The 26,902-nt window shown below is 39.9% G+C and overlaps 2 protein-coding genes across 2 annotated transcripts in view; one reads left to right on the top strand and one right to left on the bottom strand.

Annotated features, from left to right (window-relative positions):
- The window catches only part of OIT3 (oncoprotein induced transcript 3), a 44,357-nt gene extending 29,265 nt beyond the window's left edge, over positions 1 to 15,092 (top strand). Inside the window, exons 5-9 of the mRNA XM_007940631.1 lie at positions 1,361 to 1,483; positions 2,586 to 2,746; positions 5,340 to 5,755; positions 13,412 to 13,511; positions 14,922 to 15,092. Of these exons, the coding sequence (XP_007938822.1) occupies positions 1,361 to 1,483; positions 2,586 to 2,746; positions 5,340 to 5,755; positions 13,412 to 13,511; positions 14,922 to 15,092 (971 nt within the window). The remainder of the gene's footprint in view (positions 1 to 1,360; positions 1,484 to 2,585; positions 2,747 to 5,339; positions 5,756 to 13,411; positions 13,512 to 14,921) is intronic.
- A 2,284-nt stretch (positions 15,093 to 17,376) lies between these two features.
- Positions 17,377 to 26,902, bottom strand: part of PLA2G12B (phospholipase A2 group XIIB) — a 34,773-nt gene continuing 25,247 nt past the window's right edge. The window contains exons 2-4 of the mRNA XM_007940628.2: positions 23,962 to 24,050; positions 20,117 to 20,282; positions 17,377 to 17,498 (exon numbers count right to left, since the gene is read on the bottom strand). Coding sequence (XP_007938819.1) covers positions 17,377 to 17,498; positions 20,117 to 20,282; positions 23,962 to 24,050 — 377 coding nt within the window. The remainder of the gene's footprint in view (positions 17,499 to 20,116; positions 20,283 to 23,961; positions 24,051 to 26,902) is intronic.

Here is a 26,902-nt window from a genome sequence, read left to right as displayed (position 1 = left end):
TTTTTTTTTTTTTTTTTTTTCAGGTTCTTCTACTAGTTGGTGTTTAATCCACTTCCTTTCTTTCAAAACTCAGGGCTCCAGTATTATTTTCTGTATATGTGTCTATTGGTTTGTCTTTTCTTTGTTGGAGAGGGTCTGTGCAGCTTGTCTGCCTATTCCGTCGTCTTACCGGAAGTCCCAGGCCCCATTTTTAGAGTGTGCTGCATTTGAGTCTCTTGTACATCAATAAAGCCTCATAAATTTTCAAATCCAAAACCAAACCAAACCCTCTGCCATCAAGTCAATTCTGAATCATAGCAACTCCCACAGGGTTTCCAAGCCTGTAAAATCTTTACAGAAGCAGACTGCCTCATCTTTCTCCTATGGAATGGCTAGTGGCTTCAAATCACCAACATTTTGGTTAGCGGCCCAATGCATTAGCCATAGAGCCACCAGAGTTCCTTATAAAGTTTCAAATGGGGGTGAATTAAAGGTTACAGAAGTCAAGAAATGACTTTTGGGTCTTCCTCTCAAAAACCCATAACCCCTGTCTAACCATGAGAAAAACATCAGACAAACCCAAATTGAGGGAATCCTACAAAACACCTGAACAGTATACCGCAAAGCCATCAAGGTCATCCAAAACAATGAAAGTCTAAGAAATTATCACAGTCTAGAGGAGTCTAAGGAGACATGACAACTAAATGTAATGGGGTGTTCTAGATGGGGTCCTGGAACAGAAGAAGGACATTTAATAAACATTAAGGAAATCTGTATAAAATATGGGCTTTGTCAGTCTTGGCTGATTAGTTGTGACAAATGTACCATAGCATTGTAAGATATCAATAACAGGATATTCCATAACAGGGCAGAATATGCAGGAATTCTCTGTGCAATCTTTGACAACATTTCTATCATTCTAAAACTTTAAAAATCCTACAGTAAAGAATTTGATTAATGAAATTACTTTCAACATCTGTTTATATGAACTACATGTTAAACATTTTTAAAAACTACTGCACACTCCGGCTCTGGAAAAAAAAAACTCAAGCAAGAAGCATTGCTTTGATGAGTTAATGCTCATCAAATCCCATCAGAGAGCCTTCTTCTAACTGGATTATCTTTTTGTTTCCTTAAGAAGGAAGATAGATAAGCTATGAACAACTAGAGCCGTGGATGTTGTAAGATTGCTCTTTGTGGATGTAACATTTAATAAACACTTTTTTTGGAATTGCCTTTATGTCTTAATCACTGGGACTGGGCCCTAGAATACTGAGATGAGTCACGTATAATCACTGATGGAAAGCATCATCCCAAGACCTGGAATTCCTGAGGAAGAGGACTGGGAGATGATTCACTTTTCTTTTGGTTTCTACCACAGACATTGAGGGATGCCACAATAACAATGGTGGCTGCAGCCATTCTTGCCTTGTGTCTGAGAAGGGCTACCAGTGCGAATGTCCCCGGGGATTGGTGCTGTCTGAGGACAACCACACTTGCCAAGGTAGTATGCCCTCACCCTCAGCTTTACCCTTCCTCCCCACAGTATATCAGGGTTCTTGTCCTTTACAATGTCAGCTCTTTGAGCAGAATATTTACTCTACCATCATTCAAAAGAGAAGACCTTTAAGAAATGATTACCAAAAAGCTAATTGCCTTTTGCTTTTTATTCAGTTATTTTTCTCTAATATATATTATCAGTGTATAACTAATACTCAGATTGATGAGAGAAGACATTGATGCAGTTCTGTAACCAATATCTTCTCTTTTCTAACAGATAATTGGATTTGGAAACTAAGTAGAAAGCCCTAGGGAATGGATTCTTCTCCCTACACTTAAATATAGAATCTTCAATAATCCTCTGAGAATGATTTTTTGGAAATCTAGTTCTTGCCACCCAGAACATCAATTCATTCATCTGGCATCTAGCTTTGATTTCTTTATACTATACCCTTGCTATGATATGTCATCACGTACTGGACTCTGACAGTCCACATAAGTATTCCTTTTAGGGCATTTGTAGCATCTGGAGAAGTAAACATGTAACACTAAGAAAAAGCAATCCATTTTATATTAAATTAAAGCAGGATTTATAGTCAGAGTTAAAGCTTAGCTGAACAATGCAAGGACAATTTGGAACCCTTCCCCAAGTTCACTAACACTGTTTTTATTACCTCTGTTTTATGGGGCAATAATAACATAAGGTCAAAGCAGTACCGTTATGTAGCTTAAGCCTATGTCAAAACATTACTTTTTCTGTATTGCCAATAATTGCATTTGTGCAAAAAGTTAATCCTCCAAATGTTTCAGTTCATGGAATTATGCTGGCAACAACTTTGAAAGAAATGCTTGCTGAATTGAAAACTGAACACAGTATTTCCTAATTCAGGGAACAATAATTTTGAGGAGCATTATTTGACCACAGTCTTGGGAGACAGAAGTCCTGGTTTTATTCACTAACTTGTTTTGGGCCCTATAGCTTTCCTTGAGAATAGAACAAAAAGCATAGGTTTCATGAGGATGAAATAATTTCTCTAAGAAGCCTTCCTGACCCTTTCTCCCCATCTGGGTTTCTTGATTCTAACAGCAGCCCCTTTTTGTCGCAGTCCCTGTGTTGTGCAAGTCCAACACCATTGAAGTGAGCATCCCCCGGGACCTGGTTGGAGGCCTGGAACTCTTCCTGGCCAACACTTCCTGCCGAGGAGTATCCAATGGCACCCATGTCAACATCCTCTTCTCCCTCAAGACATGTGGCACAGTAGTTGATGTAGGTTCCCCCTGGAGGACACTTGGGGAATGACCAAAAGCCAGTTATTTGGGGTGTATTGGACAGAGATTTGTGGTATGGCTTGTGTCATAGATGAAATATTCCCACACAAAAGAACTGAGGTAAAAACATCTTATGCCATTCATTTGGCAATGGGTTACTGAGCATCTGCTGTGGTCTTGGGTGGTGCAAAAGGTTATGCATGCAGCTACTAATGGAAGAGCTGGAAGTTCAGAAGCCCCCCCCAAAGACACCTTGGAAGATAGCCCTGGTGATCTGCTTCTGAAAGGTGACGGCTATAAAAAGCCTATGAAGCATAACACATGGTGTCACCCTGGTTAGTCAACTCTGATGGCAACTGGTTTTGTTTTCTTCTGGTTGCATTGGTCCTGGGTGTGAGGACAGAGAATGAAGATAATTTTCTGTTTGTTCCTGGTCTCAAATAGCCCAGTCTTTCTGATACAGTCAGCCATTTACCTGAGTACGTCAGTGTCAATGTACCCAGAAGGCTGGTTGTGTTCCCTCTGAAAAATTATTTTACTTGAATAAGTTTTAATAATATATTTAACGATAATATAGATGATCATTTATGATGTAGTGAATGAAATTTACCAGGTCGAGGTAAAAGGTTATACTTGTATCCAAAAACTTGTGTCCAGCCCTGTGCTGGAGAGTCTATGGGATCAGACTCCTGCCTATAAGAATTTGCAAAGTAGTAGTGAGATGGCAACACATGTAAAATGTAAATAAGGGCCAAACAGTGATACAGGTGCTATAGGAATCCATTAACAAGACAAACACTGGTGCAATCAAGAAAAGTAGGACCTGAATTGGGCTTGAAATTTGTGTGTGGTTTACACAGGCAGAGAGGAAAAGAAAGGGTATTCCAGACTGGGAAACAGATGAACAGAGTCTCTGAGATGGGAATACTTCAGGACTAAAACCAGGGTCATAGAGTTGATTCCAACTCATATTGACTCCATGTGTGTCAGGGTAGAACTATGCTCCATAAGGACTGATTTTTCAGAAGTGGTTGACCAGGACTTTCTTCCAAAGTACCTCTGGGTGTACTCAAACCTCCAGCCTTTTGGAAGCAGCTGAGTGTATTCAATTGTTTGTATCATGCAGAGACTGTACAGAAGTAAATGGGCAACTCTGCCTTATTGGAAGGAGTTCATACCAGAAGGTGAAACTGGAAAAGTAGATGGGGATAGACTATACTTCCAAAGATCCACTTTGTTGGCTAGGGTGAGAAGTTTGGGCTCTATTCCATAGCAATGGAGTGAAGCAGAGGCCAATAAAAACAAATTCACTGTGATTGAAGCGATTCCAACTCATAGCAACCCCCTCATAGGGTTTCCAAGGCTGTAAATATTTATGGACTCAGACGGCCTCATCTTTCTTCTGCAGAGTAGCTGGTGGGTTCAAACCACCAACATTTTGGTTAGCAGCCAGATGCCTTAATCACTATACCACCAGAGCTCCTTTAAGCAGGGACGGTCATTGTTTAATCACAAGTAAGTAAGACGGATCGAGAAGAGAACCCAGATGCAAGAGATCATTCAGGGGCCATTGCAATCATTTGATTAAACAAATATGTATTGAATCCTACTAAGTGAAAAACAGAGCTAATTAGACTTAGGAGCCCTGTGGCTCAATAGTTAAGCATTCTTCTGCTGTTCAAAAGGCTGTTTGGACCCACCTGTGGCTCTGTGGGAGACAAGACCAGGTGATCTGCTCCTGTAAAGACTGCAGCTTAGAAAGCCTATAGGATAATTCTACTCTGTCTTATAGGGTTGCTATGAGTTGGAATCAACTGGATGGCACACAACAATAACAATTAGACTTGGTGAGAACAGGGGAGCTATTTCTGGAGGAGGTGGTCCCACTTTAGACAGGTCATGATTGTACTGCAGGCAATCAAACAGAAATGCCTGTAATGAGTTGGGATTTTTTGGTGCAGAGAGCAGCCTAATGAGGCTGGAGATAAAGAATTGAAAATCACCTGCATAAATGTAGTAACTGAAGGTCTGAGTGTAGATGAGTTCAGGTACAAGGTCACCCTGCAGCATGACCACCAGGTATAAGATCCCTGAAAAGATAAAACACAAACTGCTATCATTTTCTAAAATATCAGTGTTTTGAATTTGCTGGCTCTTTGTAGGTCAGATTTTATGAGTAATATTCCAAAAAAAATGTGTAGCTTGACCAGGAAGTGATCTATAACTTGTCTTGCTAATAAGAGGAAAAGCAATGAAAAAGGTGCTTCAGACTTAGGCAACCAAGCCTCTAATATGTTTTGATGTAAACAAAAGTTTGGAGAATGTTAAAACCCAAAAACCTGTCACGTCAGTTCTGACTCATCGCAACCTCACATGTGTCAGAGTCGACCTGTGCTCCATAGGGTTTACGATGCCTGATTTGTTCAGAAGGAGATAACCAAGTCTTTCCACTGAGGTACCTCTGGGGAGCACTCAAACCTCCAACCTTTCAGTTAGCACCCAAGTACATTCATTGTTTGTGCTATCCAGGGACTTCCCACTGTGAAAATAAACACATAACCTCTCCTTTTTCTTGCCCTGGCCTGGTTCAGGTGGTGAACGACAAGATCGTGGCTAGCAATCTCGTGACAGGTCTACCCAAGCAGACCCCGGGAAGCAGCGGTGACATCATCATCCGAACCAGCAAACTGCTGATCCCAGTGACCTGTGAGTTTCCTCGCCTGTACACCATTTCTGAAGGATATGTCCCCAACCTTCGAAACCCCCCACTTGAAATCATGAGCCGCAACCATGGAATCTTCCCTTTCATTCTGGAAATCTTCAAAGACAATGAGTTTGAAGAGCCGTACCGGGAAACCTTGCCGACCCTCAAGCTTCGCGACTCCCTCTACTTTGGTATTGAGCCCCTGGTGCATGTGAACGGCTTGGAAAGCCTGGTAGAGAGCTGCTTTGCCACCCCCACATCCAAGATTGATGAGATCCTGAAGTACTACCTGATCCGAGATGGGTAATTACACTTCCTAAACTCTTCCCACTCCACAGCCAGCCTCCACATTGCCAAGTATGCACAGTCATTTACTAAACCTGAACAGCACTCTTGCAAGCTCATGATTGGGCCAGAAGCCATTTATTCACATTTTGGAGGTAAAAACTGTAAAGGAGGGAGGAGTCAAAAATGACTCCAAGATGTCTGGCGTGGGTGACTGACTAGCTGCCATTAACCAAGATGAAAGGACAAAGGTAGAAAAGCAGATGAGGTAAAAACTTTGAGTTTGGTCATTTGAAATAATAATGTTTGATTTAAAATGCTGGCAGGATACATAGGGAGACTTGTTCAGTGCGCCTTGGAAATGCCTTACCAGTTAGACCCAGGAAACAAGGTCAAGACTAGGGAAAAAGAACAGAGACTCACCTGTTTATAGCTGAAACTATAGGATTGATGAACCTGCTCGGAGAGAGGGTTGCTGTTGTCCAGTCAGCTCCCCAACACTCATGGCGACACTGCTCAGTCCTGTGCTGTCCACATGATTGTGATCTATAGGGTCGGCGCTGGCTGGTTTTCAGAAGTTGATCCCCACACCTTTCCTCCTAGTCCATTTTAGTCTGTAAGTTCTGCTGAAACCTGTTTAGCATCAGAGCAACATGCAAGCCTCCGCTGGCAGACAGGTGGTGGCTGCACGTGAGATGCATTGGCCAGGTATCAAACCCAGGTCTGTCATATGGAAGGCAAGGATTCTACCACTGAAACCCCATACAACATGAATATGAGATGGGGACTGATTCCTTATACATGGTTTAGAAGTACCATGTATAGGCAATGAGGAGATAGAAGTAGCAATTATAGACTCTTCTTTTGAGAAGTTTGGTAGTGAAGGTGAGAGAAGAAATACTTGGTAGATTATAGGAGAAAAAAGATGAAGTAACTTTTGTTATTGTTTGTTGAGTTATACAAAGGAGGCTGTCATTATTATTATTATTATTTGGGTGAAAGTATACAGAGCAAATTCATTTTCCATACAGTAATTCATACACATTTTGTTTCATGACGTGGGCTGCAGTCCCCACAATGTAAGAGCTCCCTTCCCATGTCCTTCTTTCCTATGCATTCTTGCCTCCTGAATTCCAGGTGCAATTACTGACCTTCTGATCTCCCGTGATTGATTGTTCTAAGGAGTGTATCTACCTAGTATAAATGTTCAACCTATATGTCTATCTATTGTTTGGCTGGAGGCCATGGGAGTGAATTCAACTCCAGACTGAAGGATAACCAGGGGCCATAATCTTAGGGGGTTCACCAAGCTCCATCTGACCAGCAAGCCTGGTCTTTTTTATGATTCTGAGTTTTGTCCCACATTTTTGTCCCACTCTATCCAGGATCTCCTGCACTGATCCCTTTCTGAGTGGTTGACAGTGGTAGCTGGGCACCATCTAGTTCCTCCAGTCTCATGGTCATATAGGCTGAGATTTGCATGGTCCACTAGTTTGTTGGACCAATTGTTCACAGAAGACTCTCTTAATATTAAGGTTTCCATGAAATTTCTTAAGGATGCTTGGGATGGAAACTGTAGGAGTTTTGAGGTATCATTGGAAGCCTAGCATTTCTCACATTTACCTCTTAGATTCCAAGGAAAATTACCCGCAAACCCAGAACTTACAGTGGTATCTCATCAGTTTCTTCCTTGTTCTAAATGTTAGGTGTGACAGTGCAAAAAGTGTGTGGTGACACCGTCTTCTGACCTCCTCTAACTTGACAAGGAGAAGAGAAAACCTCCATCAGCAGCCCAACACTGATTCCTATGAAGCAGAAGTTGGACATGTCATCACCCTTCAACCTTTTTTTTTTTTTTACCAATTCTGACACCAACCTTCCCTCCCATGGCACTCTCTACTTCTCAGCTGAGTTTGATATTCATTGCAATGGCCACATAGAACTCATAGACAATATTCACAATTACGGGTTTATCAGGGAAGCAATAATTGCAGTTAAGGTTCAGGAATGCTCAGAATACAATTTTCAATCACGCCCATAGACATGCCTCTCTTTGGCCCTCAGACTCTTGGCTTGCTCTCTGTCTTGTGTGGGCAAGTGTTACAAAGCTCATTTAACTCTGCTGGTGCCCAGAGAGGCACCCCACTCCACCAGCAAGCCTCCTGCCCAAAGGCACTCAGCTTTCTTGCTCTGTGGACAGAGAAGCCACTGCTCTGTCTCACACCAGTCTTTTGACACTGTTGGTTCTGCTGCTTCTGTCTTTCTGCCTTCTCAGTGCAGAATCTTAGGTCTAAGGATGTGCTCCACTCTTGGCTCCTCTTTTGTCTTGATGGCAGTGAGATCCGCCTTTCTGCCTCTGGAATGAGTCATTTTAGGTCTAGCAAGGTGGCAAAACTGACCAATCCCCATTTCAGGGTACATAGACCTTATTTTCATGGTCTCATCCCCACAAAGGCACCATGTAGTCTATTTGATTATTAGCAAGCTATCCAAATCCTTTGGTGGGCAACAAACACCTCATATCTGCATAGTCCCACGCGGTCATGTGGTGGGAATCACAAAGACCATGGCTAGAAGAGCCGTAGTAGTTCATTGCACCACAGACAGAGTCTCAGGCAGGGTCAAGGAATGCAGCATAATCCAAGGGGAAGTGGTCTAGTAAGAGTGGCCTAAGTGTGCCTCAAGGAGCTCTGGGGGTGTAGTGTCCAGGGCGTTTGACTGCTAACCAGAAGGCTGCTGGTTCAAACCCACCAGCCAATCCTCAGAAGGAAGGCTGAGCAATCTACTTCTGTGGTGATACCGCTTTGGAAACCCAAGGTTGTCTCAGGTTCTTGCCCTTTGCTAGTTGGCCTGAGAGGCTCTTTGAAGTTTCTGTTTTGTTTGTACTCCTCAAAGCAGCCTTCACCTGATGGTGTTAACCTCTTTTACACAGATTTTTAACCCTTGATGTACATAAGAACCTTTAAAAAGAAATTTTTTTAAAAAAATAGCAATACTCCAACTTCATTCCCTCTATTCCACTCCTACAGCCTAAAATCCAACCCTCATATCTTTCTCACTTGGACAGCAAAAATAGCTCCTAACCAAAGACCCATTGCCTTCAAATCATTCTGCCTCATAGTAGAACTGCCCATAGGGTTTCTAAGGCCGTAATCTTTATGGAAGCCGACTGCCACATCTTTCTCCCACAGAGCAGCTGATGGGTTCAAACTGCCGACCTTTCAGTTAACAGCCAAGAGCTTAACCTCTGCCCCACCAAGGCTCCTTTGCCTTCTAACACACCCTCCTAAATCTCAGCTCTCAAACCTTCAGCCCACAGAGCCCCCAGGTAATCCATCCAAAGGGAAGCAGAATCCTGTCCCTGCTGAAACCCTTTCCGGGATTCTTTTATTTCCTGGAGCTGGTAAATTTAACCCTTTACCAGCAGGATTATGTCTAACCTCAACTTCCTTTAGTCTCCTTAGGTCATTTCATAATATGGAAAGTTCACCATGCTGAGCTGCTCGGAGGGCCAGTCATAGATCTCCTAGGGATCTGCCAGACCCTTTGGGTTTCTTGCCATCTTAAAGTGATCTCCAGAAAGTTTTATAATGAAAAATCAAAGCATCATTTGTTTATTTCTTTTTTCATTGACTTAAGTCACACACTTAATGCTAAGTAGGTTAGGGTATGGATTTGAAGGAGAATGAATTTGGGCTTTTTTTTTAAATAGCTTTATTGGAATACTATTCACGTACAAAAAACATACATATTTGAAGTGTATGATTTGGTAAGATTTGACATATATGCCCATGAAACTCTCACTCAAAATAATGAACATTTTTGTCACCCAAAAAGTTTTCTACAACACCTCATGTTTACTTTCTGTAATAATGAATAGGAAGATATGTAACCTGCAGTTTCAATAAAACTGTGAAATTTATTTATATATTCATTAATCAGACTCTCACTTAAATGACTATTTACTTGTATTTTAGACAGTTTTAAGAAACTGTACTATTTCATTTTCCAGCCCTTAACACATATAACACAGCAAATACATACATATGTATATACACACATATATGTGTATATACATACATGAGTCTATATGTGTATATATACACACATGTACATATGTGTGTACATATATACCCATATATATATATGCATGCATGTGTATATATACCACAGAAGAAATTAAAATCATTAAAAAGCATAGGCAATAACTCAAAAAACATAGGAATATGGGTCTGGTTACTGAACAGGCCAACAGTCCCATCCCTACGTGTCTAGTAATGATGTAAATTCAAACTTTCAGCTCACTGGCCCCTTCACCTCAGCCCTCTGCCCTCTCCACTTGCTGCTCCTGCCACTCTTCTGCCAAAGGGAATCACTGGCAGGTCTCAAACCTGCCGTTGTTCCCTGCACATTCCTGACTCTGCACAAGCTGGTTTCCTCTGCCTAAAGGCTTCTTTCCCTGCCTTCTCTTCCAGTCTGATTCCTGACCCTTCAAGATTCAATTTGGTTTATTTTCTCCACGTAGCGTTCCCTGATTGCTTCCGATCTGAACTAGAAACTTTCCTTCTTTTCCTTTCTCAATGCCTAACATAATAGCCGTTGGGTCAATTCCGACTCACGGCCATCTCACGTGTGCAGAAGCCCACAGAATTTTCGCAGCTGTGACCTCCCACAAGCAGATTGCCAAGGCTGTCTTCCAATGTGCCTCTGGGTAGATGGGAACCACCAACCTTTTGGCTAGTAGTTGAGCACTTAACCAGTTTGCACTACTCAGGGAGTCCTTCATATAATAAAGGTCATTATATATTTTCCAAATAAGTTATTATTATTATTTTACCCATAAAGTACTTTTATTGAAAGCATTGAAATACAAAAGGAAGGAGTCCGGCTGTCTCAGTCAGTTGGATATTATTCTATAGATGTTCTTTCATCTTATCCCAGTTTTCACAGTCATGTATTTTGTGCCAGCATTTTTGTGTCCTGGGTTGTTACTCGGGAGCTCTGGTGATGTAGTGCCTAAGGCATTTGACTGCTAACCAGAAGGCTGGCGGTTCAAACCCACCAGCCACTCCTCAGAAGGAAGGTTTGGGCAATCTACTTCCATAGTGATACCGCCTTGGAAACCCAAGGAGTCGCCGCTATGAGTCGGATCCTACTTGATTGCACTGCATTGTGTTGTTTTTATGTTGGGTTGTTACTCAGATGTAAACTGTGAGTCTTATTAACTTCAGTTTTGACACCGAAGTGTCATAGGAGGGTTATTTGAAGTGTTTTATCTTGCTCATTGTTTTATAATCTCATGAAAGAGATTTGACAATTCAGGCATTTTATATATATCTTTATATATATCTTTTATATTGATCATTACACTGTAATCCAACTTCTTTCCTTTTCCTTCAAAATTTTATTTATTTTCTTGTTGTTGAGAATATGCACAGCAAAACATGCACCAGTTCAACAGTTTCCACATGTACAATTCAGTCACCCTGAATAAATTATTGAGATATTTGTAATAATAGTAATTTGGGAGCTAGTCCAGAGACCTAAACTAAATATGATACAGTTTGGCTTATATTTATAAATTATTTGATTATTCATTTTTTAATGATTCATTTATCATGTTGTTGTTGTTGTTGTTGTTATGTGCCGTCGAGTCGGACCCGACTCATAGCGACCCCTCCTTGGGTTTCCGTGGCAGTATCGCTATGGAAGTAGATTGCCCCATCTTCCTTCCGAGTCATTCATTCATTGATTATACTAGCTTAAATTTAAATCAGGTTGGTTCCGTTATTTAACACATCCGTTTCACTTCCCTCTAGCTTTAGTGGGTACACATTGAGAATGCAAAATGATTTAATACTAGCTTAAGCAAAATATAATTAGAAAGGTTAATTTCTAGGAAAAGAGATGTGTTGAATTCTGAAATATTGAAAATTTTGGATAATCAATTACCTTGTATTAACTATACCATGATTACTTTCTTTTATTACATGAACTTGGAATTTATTAAAATAGCCTTGTTTAATTACCCCAAACACAGAATCAAGAGCAAGAGTATTTCCTGGATTATTTTCTTTAATGGGGACTCCCATAATGAGTCTTTCTTCTTCATTTTCTCTTTAAAAATAAGAAGAAGACTATTTCTAGCTAAAGATAAATTAAAAATGCTGAGGCATTTACATGAAAAGTATCATTTTAATATCATGCGTTACTATTATTATAGATTCCAGAGTATACATTTCTCAACATCATAGAACTATGATGGTTAATTTCTGTGTCCTCTGTGGCACCTAGCAGAGTGTCCTGCACAGACTAGGGATGCAATAGATGTGTAATAAAGAACATAATCAGAAAATGATATAAATGTAACTTCACCCCAGGCAAATGAAAATGAGTAAATAAACACAAGAAGTACCAGAAATCAGTACAGTGTAGTTCAGTAGAATAGGCAGGAGTAGTACTATAGAAGTCAAGATGCCTTATTTTTAAACAATTTTATTGGATTTTTCACCTGCACCAAAACAGCAGTTAGAAATGAAATACAAAGTAGTTTGTAAGCATATGGAACCAGTAACCACTTTCACAGGCTTTTATATCTGACCCACTCCTTTCCTTGGCCTGATGGATAGGAACTATTAGTTATCTATGAAAAGGAAACTACACCCAGAATAAAAAATTCCTTCAGAATTCAGAATGGGAAAGATAATACGAATGTGATCCTTGGCCTCTTGGGAGAAAAAGTTCATACATATCTAAAACTTTGGCCTCAGAATGAAGAACCACTAACATTTGTCTTTCCCCCAGTTAACTGTGAGGTGAACCTAGAAGTTGCAGTTGAGGCAGTAGACTTGAGATTAAAACCCCCTAACCCTATCAAACTACAGCCTGGGATGAAATTTGGGAAAAGACAAACAAACAATTTTGATGTGAATGGCTTTTCCTCAATAGAACCAGGTATTCTCTAAGAAACTTAAGTATTTATGCATTCTTTAATGTCAATATTATGGTTTGATTATCTTTGTCTTGCATGCAGTGGTAGGTGTATATTAAGGCCCAATAAATATGTATTGAATTTTAGTAAAGAAAATCCTTATTAAATTAAGAATGAAGTAAGTGATTATTGTAAAATGTCCAGGAAAGGTTTATATATGGAAGGAAATTTTTTTGTTAGTTACCAGGGGTAGAAAGGGAGGGGAGGGAACACTGCAAAAAAAAAAAAAAAAAATGTATTGACTCACTTTAGTTTTGTGTATTTCACTGTACATAAATTATATTTCAATAAAATGTATTTTTTAAAAAAAAGAATGAAGTAAGTGAAGGCAGAATCTGTAATATACAACAATGAAAATACAGCTTTTTCAGGAAAAGCTATCTTAAATAAATGGTGTTGCTGTTGTTGAAAACTTAAATACACTGTCTTAATGGAAAGCCCTTCTGTCTGGTGTGTGGCTACAGAGAATGATTGTTATAACAGGTATTAATGAGCAGGGCTGTGTCTGAAGAGGCCTTCATAGGGAAAGAATTGCATTTTTCCTTCATTCTCAAAAAGTTTGAGTGCAACCCAACCTCCTCCACCCAGTTTACTTCTCCTTGGGCCAAACGTGTTGGACTGGATTGTTTTTCCACATCTGTTTAAACCATCAGGTCTGACGTGCTACCCTGTTCTACTTTCAGCTGTGTGTCAGATGACTCAGTAAAGCAGTACACATCTCGGGATCACCTAGCAAAGCACTTCCAGGTCCCTGTCTTCAAGTTTGTGGGCAAAGACCACAAGGTGAGCTGAATACCTTGACCTTGTAGCTGATAGACCTGAACTTTCCTCCTTGGTGCCTCAGTGTGTTGACATTCTAAGATCCCAAGTTTGGGATCTGTATTACCTCTATGAAAAACACTGTTAAACTGGCCATCTAGAAACTTAACAACCTCATTAATGTCATAGTTATCTGTCCTCTCAGTGAAATAACTGTGCTTATTCAAAGATAACACTAAATGATCATAATTTTACATCTTTGTGGGCAGGTATGTTTGAAAAGCCAGTATAGTGGACATACAGCAAAGGATATGGACAGAAAATTTATGGAAAAGACAAGTAGTAAAATGTTCAATGAAAATAGTACTTAAAATAATTATAAGACACCATTTTAAGTATATTAAATTTATAAAAATTATAAGTTGCTATGCTTGCAAGGTTATAGGGTGAAGTATATAGTGGCAGTATAAATTGGTATTCTTTCTGGAAAGCTGTCTGGTAATAATAATTGTATTGTTTATTCTAAAAATTGCAATTCTGAAAGTTTTTCCAAAAAATAATTGATTTTAAGGTTTTTCAGAAGTGCTTATAGAACATTGTTATGAAGGGAAGAATGCTCCCAAACAATATATAAATTTATTGCAAGCAGTCATCAAAGTGATAAGTATGGGGGCAAAGCAGATATAGAAAAAACTGTTAAGTCATAAAATTAAACCCGGTAATTCTACATGCATATTGAATGTGCTGCCAAAACAAATAAACAAAAAACTTCATGATTACACATGATAGAAGTTCTGAGAGGCTGTTTAAAAGAAGGCTACAGTTGTGTTAGGGTAGAGGGCTTGGGGTTTTATTAGTACAGTTGAAATATTTAAGCAAAAGAAAGTTTGAGGCCACATTCTTTTCTAAACTGAGTTTAAATGTGTTCATGTTATTTCCACCTACATCACCATTCCAGAACAATTGCTGAAAATGATGGCTCATCCTGGTCTCCCTCCTCAACGAGGCAGTAAACATTGGGCAGTTACTTATTGAAAGGTACTTGGAGAAAGGACTTGTCATTTTACAATAGAAGTACATGGAAGCCAATGTTAATTCCAGAACTTAATGTGAAGAATGTAGATGTTGGCATTATTAGATGTTGTCCTCACAAAGGTCTCTCCTGTTCCGGACAATGCAGAAGTTAAAGTCACATATATGACCCAACTTTACCACTTCACTAAGTGTGTAAATTTGGGCAAGTCTTTCAACCTCTCTAAGCCCCCATTTTCTCATCTGTAAATTGTGTATAACTGTTAACATTAACCTCAAAGGATTGTTGGTAAGATTAAAGGAGATAAGGTGTTTGAAATCTTAGTATAATGTGTAGCTTACAAGAAGTACTCAGTAAGTGGGAAACGTTGTTTTTATTAGTTATCCTTATCATCTCTTCAGGAAGTATTTTTGCACTGCCGGGTTCTTGTCTGTGGAGTGCTGGATGAGCAGTCCCGTTGTGCACAAGGCTGCCACCGCAGAATGCGGCGGGACATGGAAGGAGAGGATACAGCTGGTCTACAGAACCAGGTGCTGACGGGCGGCCCGATCGTCATTGACTGGGAGGACTAGTGAAAACGCAACACCTCAAGCCCTAGGGCTGGTCTCCTCCTTGGAACTACTGTCCACCTTGTCTGAGAACATTGGGACTTCTCTCCATATCCTCTAAGAACATCAGTCAACATCCTAGAAAATCAACCTTCTGTTAGCCTCATAATGTGAGTTTAGCCCATGCAGCTAGCAAAAGTTATAGTACTGCTGAATGATGAGGCCTGGATGGGGCTTCATTTTTGTCATCCTGAAAGCTAAGCTGTCCACTCAGAAACTCACCCCATCTTCCCCATTTTTTTCCCTACATTAAAACGCCTAGTATATATGAAGCAGTGTTGTTGTTGTTGTTATGTGCCGTGGAGTTGGCCCCGACTCATAGCGTCCCCTCCTTGGGTTTCCAAGGCAGTATCACTACGGAAGTAGGATTGCCCAACCTTCCTTCTGAGGAGTGGCTGGTGGGTTTGAACCGCCAGCCTTCTGGTTAGCAGTCAAGTGCTTTAGCCACTATGCTACCAGAGCTCCTTATGAAGCAGTAGGACCACAAAAATCAGAATTGAGTACAAGATTTTTAATAAGAAATCATTTTAAAAAATTAAATAATTGCTTCAAATTGTAACTGAAATATACAATGACCCTTTAAATATGTAAATAATAACCATACCCAGAAATTTTAATTCAAATACAGAATACTTCTAGGGGATTTGGAAGTTTATTGATATACCAATGTATAATTAAAAAAAAAAAAAATCCGTTTTTCTTTTGAACAACATTTTGATGTTTTTACATTGCCTTAAGTGAAATGTGTTCACTTAATAAATGTTAATAAATTTATTAACATCCATTTAAGTGTTTAAATGACTGAACTGTAAACAGAATTAAAGTTTGGCACCATATTTCCTCTTACTTGGTATTCTATGACAAGAAAAAGGAATAGAATTATATCATATTTTATTTTGTAGGTGCTTAATAAATTTTATTGAAATAAATATTACACTACAAAGATAAATTTTGTCTGCAGTTAAATCCAATTTTAACATGGTAAGTAATTTTATGGCTTTACATAAGGTCAGAAAAATAGTTTTTTCTTTTTTCTTCTTTTTAAAAATGGCTACAATGAACAATTCTTAAAGAAGCTGTGAAATTAACAAAAGAAAGGGAAAGGAGAAAATAATCTAGATCCAAAAAATGATCTAAACTTTTTCTGTAAAGGATCAGATGGCAAATATTAGCTCTGCCATGGTAGTGTGAGAGCAGCCATGGACAATACATAAACGAAAGAGAATGGCTGTGTTCCAATCAAAAACGCTGGCACTGAGTTAGATTTGGCTAACGGGCTGTAGTTTGCTAACACCTGATCTAGATTAACAGTCCTCAGCCCTCACAGTGCATTAGGATCACCTGGGAAATGTTTATAAAAGACCAGGTACCACCCCTAGAGGCTCATTTTGGTCTTTGTTTTTAAACTCTTCAGGTGATTCTAATCTACAATCAGGATGGAGAACTGCAATTTAGGAAGTGGTCATTTGTTTCTTACTTCCCTCAGATTTGAGAGAACTTGACTAGCTATCTCCATTGATAGCTCTTACCAAGTGCTTCTCAGATCTTAGCATGACTTTTAAACCATTTAGTAGTTTGGAATGCCAAGAGGGAGGATTGGTCACTGGAGGAAGAAATGGAACCTCAGAGACCTGACTCTATCTGACCTTCACCACCACTGATCTTAACAGGTAAGTCTCTGACCCTGCCCGCCTGTATTATCCCTTCAGCAGCAGTGGGAATCCTGTTACCATTGGCAGAGCTTACCAGGTTGTTTCTGTTCTTATCTAAGTGCAATGGAAGCATATTGGTGGTAATGGAATTCATCTCTTGTCAAATTTTCTAGAAAGTACACTTTATTAAATGTCAAATGCTTACTGGCAACTGAAACGTGGACCAGAGGAGAGTCATTGCCTCCCACTTACTGGGCTCCCCAAAATTTCACTTATGAATATAATTATCAGGTCCAGGAATCTCAGGGTTTTCTTGTGTTCTAGGCTTTAAGCTCAGAACCAAATTTCCAGGGAAATGTGTCTTTGTTGGGGAGATTGGTGGTCAATGAAGAATAGACTTCAAATCATTCCATGTCTTTTTTTCCCAATTCTCCTGGAAGGATGTGACTCATTTGTCAGCCATAGACAATATTTCCTTTCTCCTGCTTTGTGGTATCCAGACTGTGGAAGAAAGGAGGAGACACATTTGCCCCACTACCATCTCCGAGACTGACAGCTGTGATGTCACTCAAAAACAGGAATGAGTCACCTCTTCCTCATAACTCTTCTTTCTCATCCTCTGCACAGATGCAGGCTGCCCGTTGGCTGTTCATAAAGGGTCTGCAGCCCAAGGTCCATACAGTATTGAACACAGTATCAGCCAGTGAATCACAGGCTACTTGAAAAAGATAAAGAGAAATATGAGGGTTAATACATAGGACTATGCCTGTAATGTGGAAGAGGCAATGTATTTTCAAGGATGACATAACACCTAGAGCAAACTAGAGGCAATAATCCAAACACAGAATTTAAAAAGCATACCTTTATGTTTTTGGAGAAGCTCCCATTTGACCCAGTAAAGCAGAAAACACTTTGGAGCGCCTCCTTTTGTGGTCAAATCGTGGTTAACAATCAGAATCTCCTATAGCACAATGCCCACTCCACGGAGAATCTACCATTTTTGTAGAATACGCCCTCAATTAACATTACCAGGTTCCCTATAGCTTCCCCTGTTCAAGTCTGGGATAAACAACAATTCATTCACTGAAAAAACATTTGTGTGTATTGGGTTTGTGTGTATTGGTATTTAGTTAGACACCAGGGATACAGAGACAAAAAAGACATCATCCCCAACTCAAGGATCTCACTGTTTGGCAAAGAGGTGGACAGGTAAACAGATAGTTACACTACAATATGATACAGTAAATGCAAGGCGTTACAGGAGCCCATGTAAAGGGCCTCTAGCCTTTTGGGGGTATTAGGGAAGGCTCCTCAGATGAGATATCTAGCTTTCCAAGCAAATATACAAAATATGTGGTTAATTTATCATGTGTAACAATTTAAAAAAGAATATATGATCAGGAAAATTAAGTACTGCTGCATGCTATAACATGGATGAATCTTGAAGATATTAGGCTAAATGAATGAAGCCTGACATAAAAGGTTACGTATTATATAATCCCATTGGTGTGAAATGTCTAGAAAAGCAAATCTAGAGACAGAAAGTAGATTATTTGTTGCCAAGGGCTGGTGACAAGGGGGAATGGGGAGTGACTGCTAATGGGCACAGGGTTTCATGTTGGGATGAGGAAAATGTTCTGGAATTAGATAGTGGTGGTACTTGCATGACTCTGGGAATGTAGTGAAAAACATCAAATTGCATACTTTAAAAGGATGTATTTGATGGTATGTGAATTATATCACAATTAAAAAAAAATCCTCACTTGCAAAAGGAAAACAAGGAATGAAATACCAATATATAGACGAACCTTGAAAATATGATCCTGATTTAAAGAAGTCAGCCACAAAAGATTGCCTATGGTATGATACCATTTATATGAAATGTCCAGAATAGGCAAATCCATAGAGACAGAGAGCAGAGTGAGTGGTGGTCACCAGGAACCAGAGGGAAAAGGGAATGGGCAGTGAATGCTGATGGGTCTGGAATTTAATTTGGGGTAATGAAAATGTTCTAAAATCGATTATGATGCTGTTTACACAACTCTATGAACCTATTAAAAACCACTGAACTATACACTTCAAATGGATGGACTGATTAGTATGCAAATTGTATCTCAATTCATCTGTTTTAACAAGAACAACAAAAGAATGATGAGGGTGTTCCAAGAGAAGGGAATGCAGGGGCAGAAAGGTATGGGTCACCAACCCAAGTAGTTTGGAAGGACAGGAGTTATGAAGGGAATCAAGAGTAATAAGATGATGCTGGAGAGATGGGCTAGGGCTGTATGTCACACTAAGGAGTTTGAATTTAATCCTTAAGGAAGAGGAATCTATTGAAGGACTTTAAGCAAGGGTTGGAGATGATTTGATGTGTGTGGCATAAAAATATATCCAGTCCCTATGGGGGAAATAGATTGGATAGGACCCAGAGAAGGGATTAATTTACAGTAACCAGGCAAATGGGACTATCCTAGAGATATTTTGGGGAAAGAATCAATAGGACATTCTTGCTTGGAAGAAGTAACTTGACCTGACCCTAGATTAGCAGCAGGTACTTTTTCACCCTTTATAGGTCCAGATACTGATACTGCCTTTCACAGGGTCTAATTAATTATTCATATGTTCAAGCCCTTACACATTCACTTTAGGCCTACAATCTAGGCATTGATCTATGAACAAGATCCAAGATTCTTTCTGCTGTGGACTTCCTGTGGCATGGGGCCATCTTTTTACAAGCCTGAATTTCAGTCTTTACCTTCTCAAATTATATAATGGTAGTAGCTAGATGTAATGTTCTGGCTTCCTAAGATGAGTTGGGAAAAAGAAATTAGAGAATCAGTGCTGGAAATTGGATAACTAAGCAGTTGTTTAAAACTAATCATCCACAAGTATGTTGACATTTACACACAAAAAGAACATTTCCTGAATCCTTACTCCGACTGAGAATCAAATAAGGGGGAAAAAAAGCAAACCAAGAAGTCTAATGCAGCACAACTTCTAATATGAAAAATTACTTGACAGTGAAATAGATAACCAGAGCCAGCTGGACGACTCTTTCTCCAGTCTTAAAGGATAGATTTTGATTTCTCTGGGAGGGCTTTGGTGGGGCTCTTTCCTTCAGGAGTGGTGCCAGCAGCTCCTGGGCAGGACAGCAAGAACTTTCGCAAAGCGCTGCCCGGAAGCTCCCTTCAGCCTTCCTTGCACTGGTCACAGTGTTCCCTGCAGAAGTCCAGTAGGCTCTGATGGTGTCCTCGAGCAAAGGGACTCAGGTTACAACTCTGTGTGGAAACAGGAACAAAGCTCCCTGCTCAAAGTAAATGCCCTGAAAATACCTACCTTCCACTTTGGAGACAAAGCCCAGACTCCGCTTAAGGTCAGAGCAGATAGAGTGGAGACACCATCGGAATTTTGCATCACAGCGATATTTGTTGGCACCACATGTGTCATAGCAGACGTCCAGCTGGTTGCAGCACTTGGTCATTGCTGGAATGCCCAAGTCCATCTGGGGAAAAGGGAAGGAAGGAAAAAGAGAGGAGAAAATGCCACGTTCAGACCAAGAACCTGAGGCAACCCTGGCCACCTTGTCATGAACTAGCCAGTTCTCAGATTCCTGTTCCATATTCAGATCAGTTCAGAAACACCAATGACCTGGTAGAAAATACCAGAAGGAGAGGTAGAGCATACCAAGTTGTAATCATGATTTAGTTATTAGTTTAATATATGACTCTGAATGACCCATTTTTTCTTCTTTTTCTTTTAGATTTTAGTAATTTATAAATTGACAGACTGCTACAGTGATGAAAAGAGAGAGCAGAGGGTAATTAAGCAGGTAGATTTGCAGGACTTCCAAATTCAACAAGAAGTTATGTTAATATTTCCGTGTAAGATTTTGTAAGGCTAAAAAGTATGGAAAACAACCTCAGTTACTCAAGAAGTCACCAGCATTTTGCAGGGAACTATCCCATACAGGTCTGGTAGCTTAGTGCTTAAGGCACTTGACTGCTAACCAGAAGGCTGGCAGTTCAAACCCACCAGCCACTCCTTGAAAGGAAGATGGGCAATCTACTTCCATAGTGATACTGCCTCAGAAACCCCAGGAGGGGTCGCTATGAATCAGGTCCGACTCGACAGCACATAACAACAACAAGAACAACATCCCATACAGCACTATGCCCATGTGTCTGTGTATGTTGAAGATCAGAGAAGGGTATAGAACACACATTTCCTGATCACAACGGGTATGATCAAACCACAATGCCTAACACACACACACACACCAATTTACTAAGTGTCTTATAGACAGTGTAAATGTTGTAGCATAAACTGAGTACCTAAATACAGAGTTATCAAACAGGAAAGATTGTTTTAAAATGGTTTTGAAAGAAAATCGAGAGGTTTATTGGAGATAGACTTAGGATACAGCAAGTAGACAAAGGGAATAATGAGTATATCATATGTGAACAGTCAATTACAGTCATGCATTGCTTAATGTCCACAATACGTTCTGTGAAATAGATCTTTTATGATTTGGATGTCGTATGAACATGGTATTTTATACAAGCAGTCCTCAGATTATGAACAAGTTCCATTCCTAAATCTATCTTTAAGTTGAATTTTTATATAAATTGGAGCAGTTATGTACGGTTTGTATCTAATGTCAGTCAAATGTTTGTCTTAGTATATAGCACATAATATACCTTTCTATGCATAAAAAAAAGAAACACTTCCAGATACACTAAAATATCTTTAACATAATAATATAGTAATAATGATAATATAGTGATGTGCATCACAAAGTAGCTCCCGTTTGTTATTCTGAACACTGTATAGTCCAAATTTTTATATAATAGGCTTTCTGGGGGCTGGGGCTGTGGACCTATACGTAGTCAGATGTTGTCTGAATGGATGTTATGCACCACATGACTGTAGTTTGTTTAGTCTTCTAAGGGTCTTAGCAGGGAAATACGTATATGTACGCATATAATCTTTTCTTAATTAGATAGAAGGGCAAGTTTATGGATGGCTCTGACTTCCAAAGTAATCAATATGATTTGATAAAGACCCTTGAGAAAGGCACATGATAAAAACAGTGATTAAAGAAGAGTAATCATACTGTTGCGTAGTAAAGAGATTGAAACAAGGAGAGTCTAGACGTGGGGAAAGCATCCTAGAATATTTGGCAATTTTTCTGATCATATAGACCTGAACTTGGATGGAAGCTGTAAAAATCTGGGTATGAGGGGGGAATTGATTTATCAACTATTGTGGATAATTTCCACTTGGGCATCCTTAAGTGTTCTCTCATTTGAACTTTTATTCCAAGGCCATATAAAGTGGAGTATAAACTTTTGCAATTTAAAATGCCTTTTTAAGAAAAACAAACATTATTACATTAAGAGATAATCCAACTCATTAGACTAAGCAAGGCTTGAGCTCTAAAATTCTGAGTTAATTCCCATAATTTTATACCCCAAATGAACTACTTTGCCTGAACCTCACCCCAAAAATGATGAAAACATTACAGATATAACTGAGAATTAGATAAGTATAAACTCAAAACCAAACTCACTGCAATCGAGTCAATTCCAACTCATAGTCACCCCCACTGTGTTTCCAAGTCCATAAATCTTTACAGAAGCAGACTGCCCCACCTGTCTTCCATGGAGAGGCTGGGGGGTTTGAAACACTAACCTTTTGATTAGCAGCCAAATGCTTTAACCACTATACCACCAGAGTTCCTGGGATGAGCGTAATGGCTATAATTCAATTCAACCACATTGGAGAATTCTCAAAATAGGTTCTAAATAATACTAATATCAGCAAACAAAAGAGCATCACTCCCAAAATAAAATATATAACAGTTCCATAGCTACCAAGTTGATACCAAGTAAAATTCATTAGCTGAAAACGTGTTATTTCTCTAATATATATTTTTGAAAGAATTTTCTTTCCTCAGTGTCTACATATGGGCTGAGGGTTGTGGACAAGGCCACACATACAGCTGCACAGGTTGTGTAACGCACAAGATACCGTATCTAAGGGGTAGTGCCTTTCCATCAGAAACCATAGACTTAAATATTTATTGAGAAACTCTCCAACCATTGGCAGTTAAGTTTCTTTGTCTAACAAAACGAATGCAGTTAAGATAAATTTCTGATAAATAGAAGAAAAGTGCCTTGAGGAAATGAGACCTTTTTCCAGTTTGCACAAAGAAGCCACATTAGTGAACAACTTAGTTAGAAGAATAAACATGCTGCTTAGAAAATTAGTACAAAGCAAAACCTTTTGAATCAGCAGAAAAGTAGGGTTAAGCCATAGTAAGACACAATTTAAAGTCATAATTTAGATGTTAAGTCCCTCTACCTGCATTTTACATAAAACCTCTTTTCTAAAGTGAAAGAGGTAAAAAAAGAAAAGAAAAAAAGGTTTCCAAGAAACCTTGAAAGATTTCAGTTTTTTGCTTCATTTTTAGGGGAGACCTGCAGTTTGAGAAAAGGTCAGTGGTGTGTTGGTAAATGCTTAGCAAGTGGTTGTGGGGGGAGGGAGGGTGTGTATTGCATATTTCTATGATAAAAATACTCCAAACATAGCTGATGTGAAGCTACCATGTATGGACAATTGAATCCCAAAATTCCTAATGATATAGCCATCATCTCTCACTAGCTGCTCAGCACGCTGCTAGACAGAGTCATTAATTGAAACAAGTCATGCTTGTCAGGTTTATAGGGCCCCTCTGATGTTGCTGAGAAAAGCTCAAGATCTGGCCCGCTAAAACCAGTTGCCATCACATCGGCTCCGACCCATGGTGAACCCATATGTGGCGGAGTAGAACTGTGCTCCAATGGATTGGCTATGGCTGACGCTTTAGAAGTGGATCACAGGCCTTTCTTCTGAGGCAGAAAGGTAGACTCTGGGTGAACTCTGACCTCCAACCATTCAGTTAATAGCCAAGCACATTGCACCACCCAGGGACTCCTCTGGTCCACCACACAAGGGCTTAGCTGAGGGGCAGCTGCCTCCGAGAAAAGGAAATTGGTACCTTTTTTTGCAAATTGTCTCCTTTGCCCCATATCCAATTTAAAATGACTAATTACGTTGTTCAACTTGATTCCATCAGTAATAATTCTCGGATTAGTCTTAGTAAAACAATCAACAAAGAAGGGGTTGTTAGTTGTACATACACTTTCTGGTACCTTGAGACCCAGGAAATAGGAGCTGCAGCCGTTGGGCTCCTGAGGCTTGTAGCCAGGTCTGGGCATTGGTGCCTTTCCTGGCAGGAGGACAAGAGGAAAGAAGCAGGAATAGATATTTAGAAATTAAGCATTTGGGAACATTCACCAAGTTAAAATTATCTAAAAGCAGATTCAATTTTTCCTTCAAAAGTGACTATTCCTCTCTAGATACTCACATCTAAATTTGGTGGTAGTGATGATAATGATGCTATCATAAAAGAACAATACATCTTTAGACCAGTATGGCGTTTTCCTCCCAACCTCAAAGCATTTTGCGAGCTTTTATTTACTAGCAGTTCTAACACTGCTTAAGTGCATGACCTTGAAGGCAAGGTCCATGGCAAAACCAAAGCTAAAACCCAAGACTTCTGATTCCTCTGCCTGCAGTAAGACTACACACCACGTGTAGAACAATGAGAACACTACTGATCATACACATAAGGAATCAGAATTATAACAAGATAACAAAAGTCTTTCAGAATGACTTGAAGGAAATTTAGAAAAGCAAAGCATTAATAGACCAAAAAAAAAAAAAAAATCATGTAGTAGACAAAGAATTATTGACCAAAGAGCAATGAAAATGCTTCTCTGTAGTGTCTTAGGCAATCATATCATAAAACTACCAGGAACCATCTGAAAAGCTTCGAATTTCTTTGTCTTTTCTCCACTGCCTGATTCATATTTTATAAGCTTGCAAATGCATAGAACAGCTTTATCTTGTATCATTATAGCTCAAGATAACCCTGACCTGAGATGACCTCAGGACAGGCATGGCAGTAGGTATTTTTATCCTGTTTTTCAGAAAAGGAAAATGGAGCTAATATATTGACTTCCCTAAGGCCGTATAGGGAGTTGGGGAAATAGGATACATGTTCAGATTTCCTGTTTATCTCCAGAGCCAGTGTGTTAGTATCACACTGCTCTGCCTCTTAGGAGAGTTAAGACATAGCATAAGACTATCGAAACAGGCTAAGAATTAATCCTCCAAGTGAAGCTTCTCTTTTTTCTTTTCTTTCTTTACAAAAAAAAAAACTCTCCCACCAGATATTTCATCTTTAATTATTCAGTATTAGGAAGTGTTTCAAAACTAAAGACAAGACAGAAATGACATTCCATATACCCATTATTCAAACACAATAAATATTAACATTTGCCAAATTGGTTCCAGGTATTTCTTCTGTTAAATGAAATGTTACAGGTAGAATTGAAGCCTCCTATGTACTTCATTGGGAGCTCTGGTAGCATAGTGGCTAAGACACTTGCCTGCTAACCAGACGGCTGGCGGTTCAAACCCACCAGCCACTCCTCGGAAGGAAGGTTGGGCAATCCTACTTCCGTAGTGATACTGCCTCGGAAACCCAAGGAGGGGTTGCTATGAGTCGGGGCCGACTCAATGGCAAACAACAACAACATGTACTTCATTGGGAGCTCTGGTAGCATAGTGCCTAAGGCACTTGACTGCTAACCAGAAGGCTGGCGGCTCAAACCCACCAGCCACTCCTTGGAAGGAAGATGGGGCAATCTACTTCCACAGTGATACTGTCTCGAAAACCCAAGGAGGGGTTGCCATGAGTCAAGGCTGACTCAACAGCACATAACAACAACAACGTGTACTTCATCATTTGGTTTTAATTTTGAGATACTGAGTCTATTGTTGTTGTTGTTCTTTTTCTTTTTATTGTGATTTGGGTGAAAATTTACAGAGCAAATACACTTTCCACACAGCAGCTCACATACACTTTCTCTCATGACATTGACCACAATTTACCACAATGCAACATCTCCCCTCCCACTTCCTCCCAACAGTTTCTTCTTCCTTCTGTCCATTGCTCCATGAATTTCTGCCCCCTGAGCTGTCTCCCTGTGCATAAGCAGCCCTTCTTTCTCCCATGCTTGTTCTCTCCAAGTAGTGTACTTACCCCAGGTAAATGTTCAACTCATATGCCTGTCCATTGTTTGGCTGGAAGCTACAGGCGTGCGTTCAATTCCAGACCTGAAGGGCAGCTAGGGGCCATAGTCTCGGTGGTTCCACCAGGCTCCATCGGGCCAGCAAACCTGGTCCCCCCACCTTTTTTCCCCCCCAAATGATTTTGAGTTTTGTTCTACATTGTTCTCCCTTTTAACCAGGATCTCCTGCATAGATCCTCTTCCAAGTGGTTGAAAGTAGTAGCCTGGCACCATCTAGTTCTTCTGGTCTCATAGTTGTATAGGCTGCAGATCAGATGGTGTACCAGTCGCTAGGACTAATTGTTCCCATGAATTTTTGGTTTTCTTCATTCTTCTTGGGTCTGGATAAGGAGAGACCCATCGTTGCATCTAGATGGCACCTCGCAAGCTTTTAAGATCCCAGTCACTACTTGCCACAGTAGGAGGTGGAACAATGTTTTGTGTAGTTTGTTATGCCAATTGAGCTTGATGTCCTCTGCGACTATGGTCCCGAGCCCACAGGTTCAACTACTCAGTCCCTCTGGGTAGCAGGTTGTGACCAAGCAGTGACTACAACCTTGCTCCATTATACACCTGGGAATTCAGATCATACACATAAAGTTATAGGACCACTGTCTGCCAACCCTATACATGTCTTTGGGTGCACTCCCCACTTCATAGACATAGCTAATAGTTCAGCCTGTCCACCCATCTATCCACCCGTATACCTGTGTTTGCCTTCACTGACCACATCGTACTATATGTGCAAAAGGGTTCATCTTTGTTTTCTGTACTTCCCACGTACTTCTCTATGTGTTTCTCTTCCTCAATGCCACTATATTGATCACTCACATTTGGTACATTGCCTTTCTCTTCACCCGAATCAAAACTTATCTCTGTCTATCTAATCGTATTCTCTACCCTCCCTTCCCACCCCTGGTAACCAACAAAGAAAATGTCCTTC

The sequence above is a fragment of the Orycteropus afer genome, unplaced genomic scaffold (genome assembly GCF_000298275.1).
Source record: "Orycteropus afer afer isolate SDZICR_OR568_19922 unplaced genomic scaffold, OryAfe1.0 scaffold00070, whole genome shotgun sequence".
Lineage (NCBI taxonomy): Eukaryota > Metazoa > Chordata > Mammalia > Tubulidentata > Orycteropodidae > Orycteropus > Orycteropus afer.
Note: the sequence above shows the minus strand (reverse complement) of the source record. Positions and strands in the feature narration are given on the sequence as shown.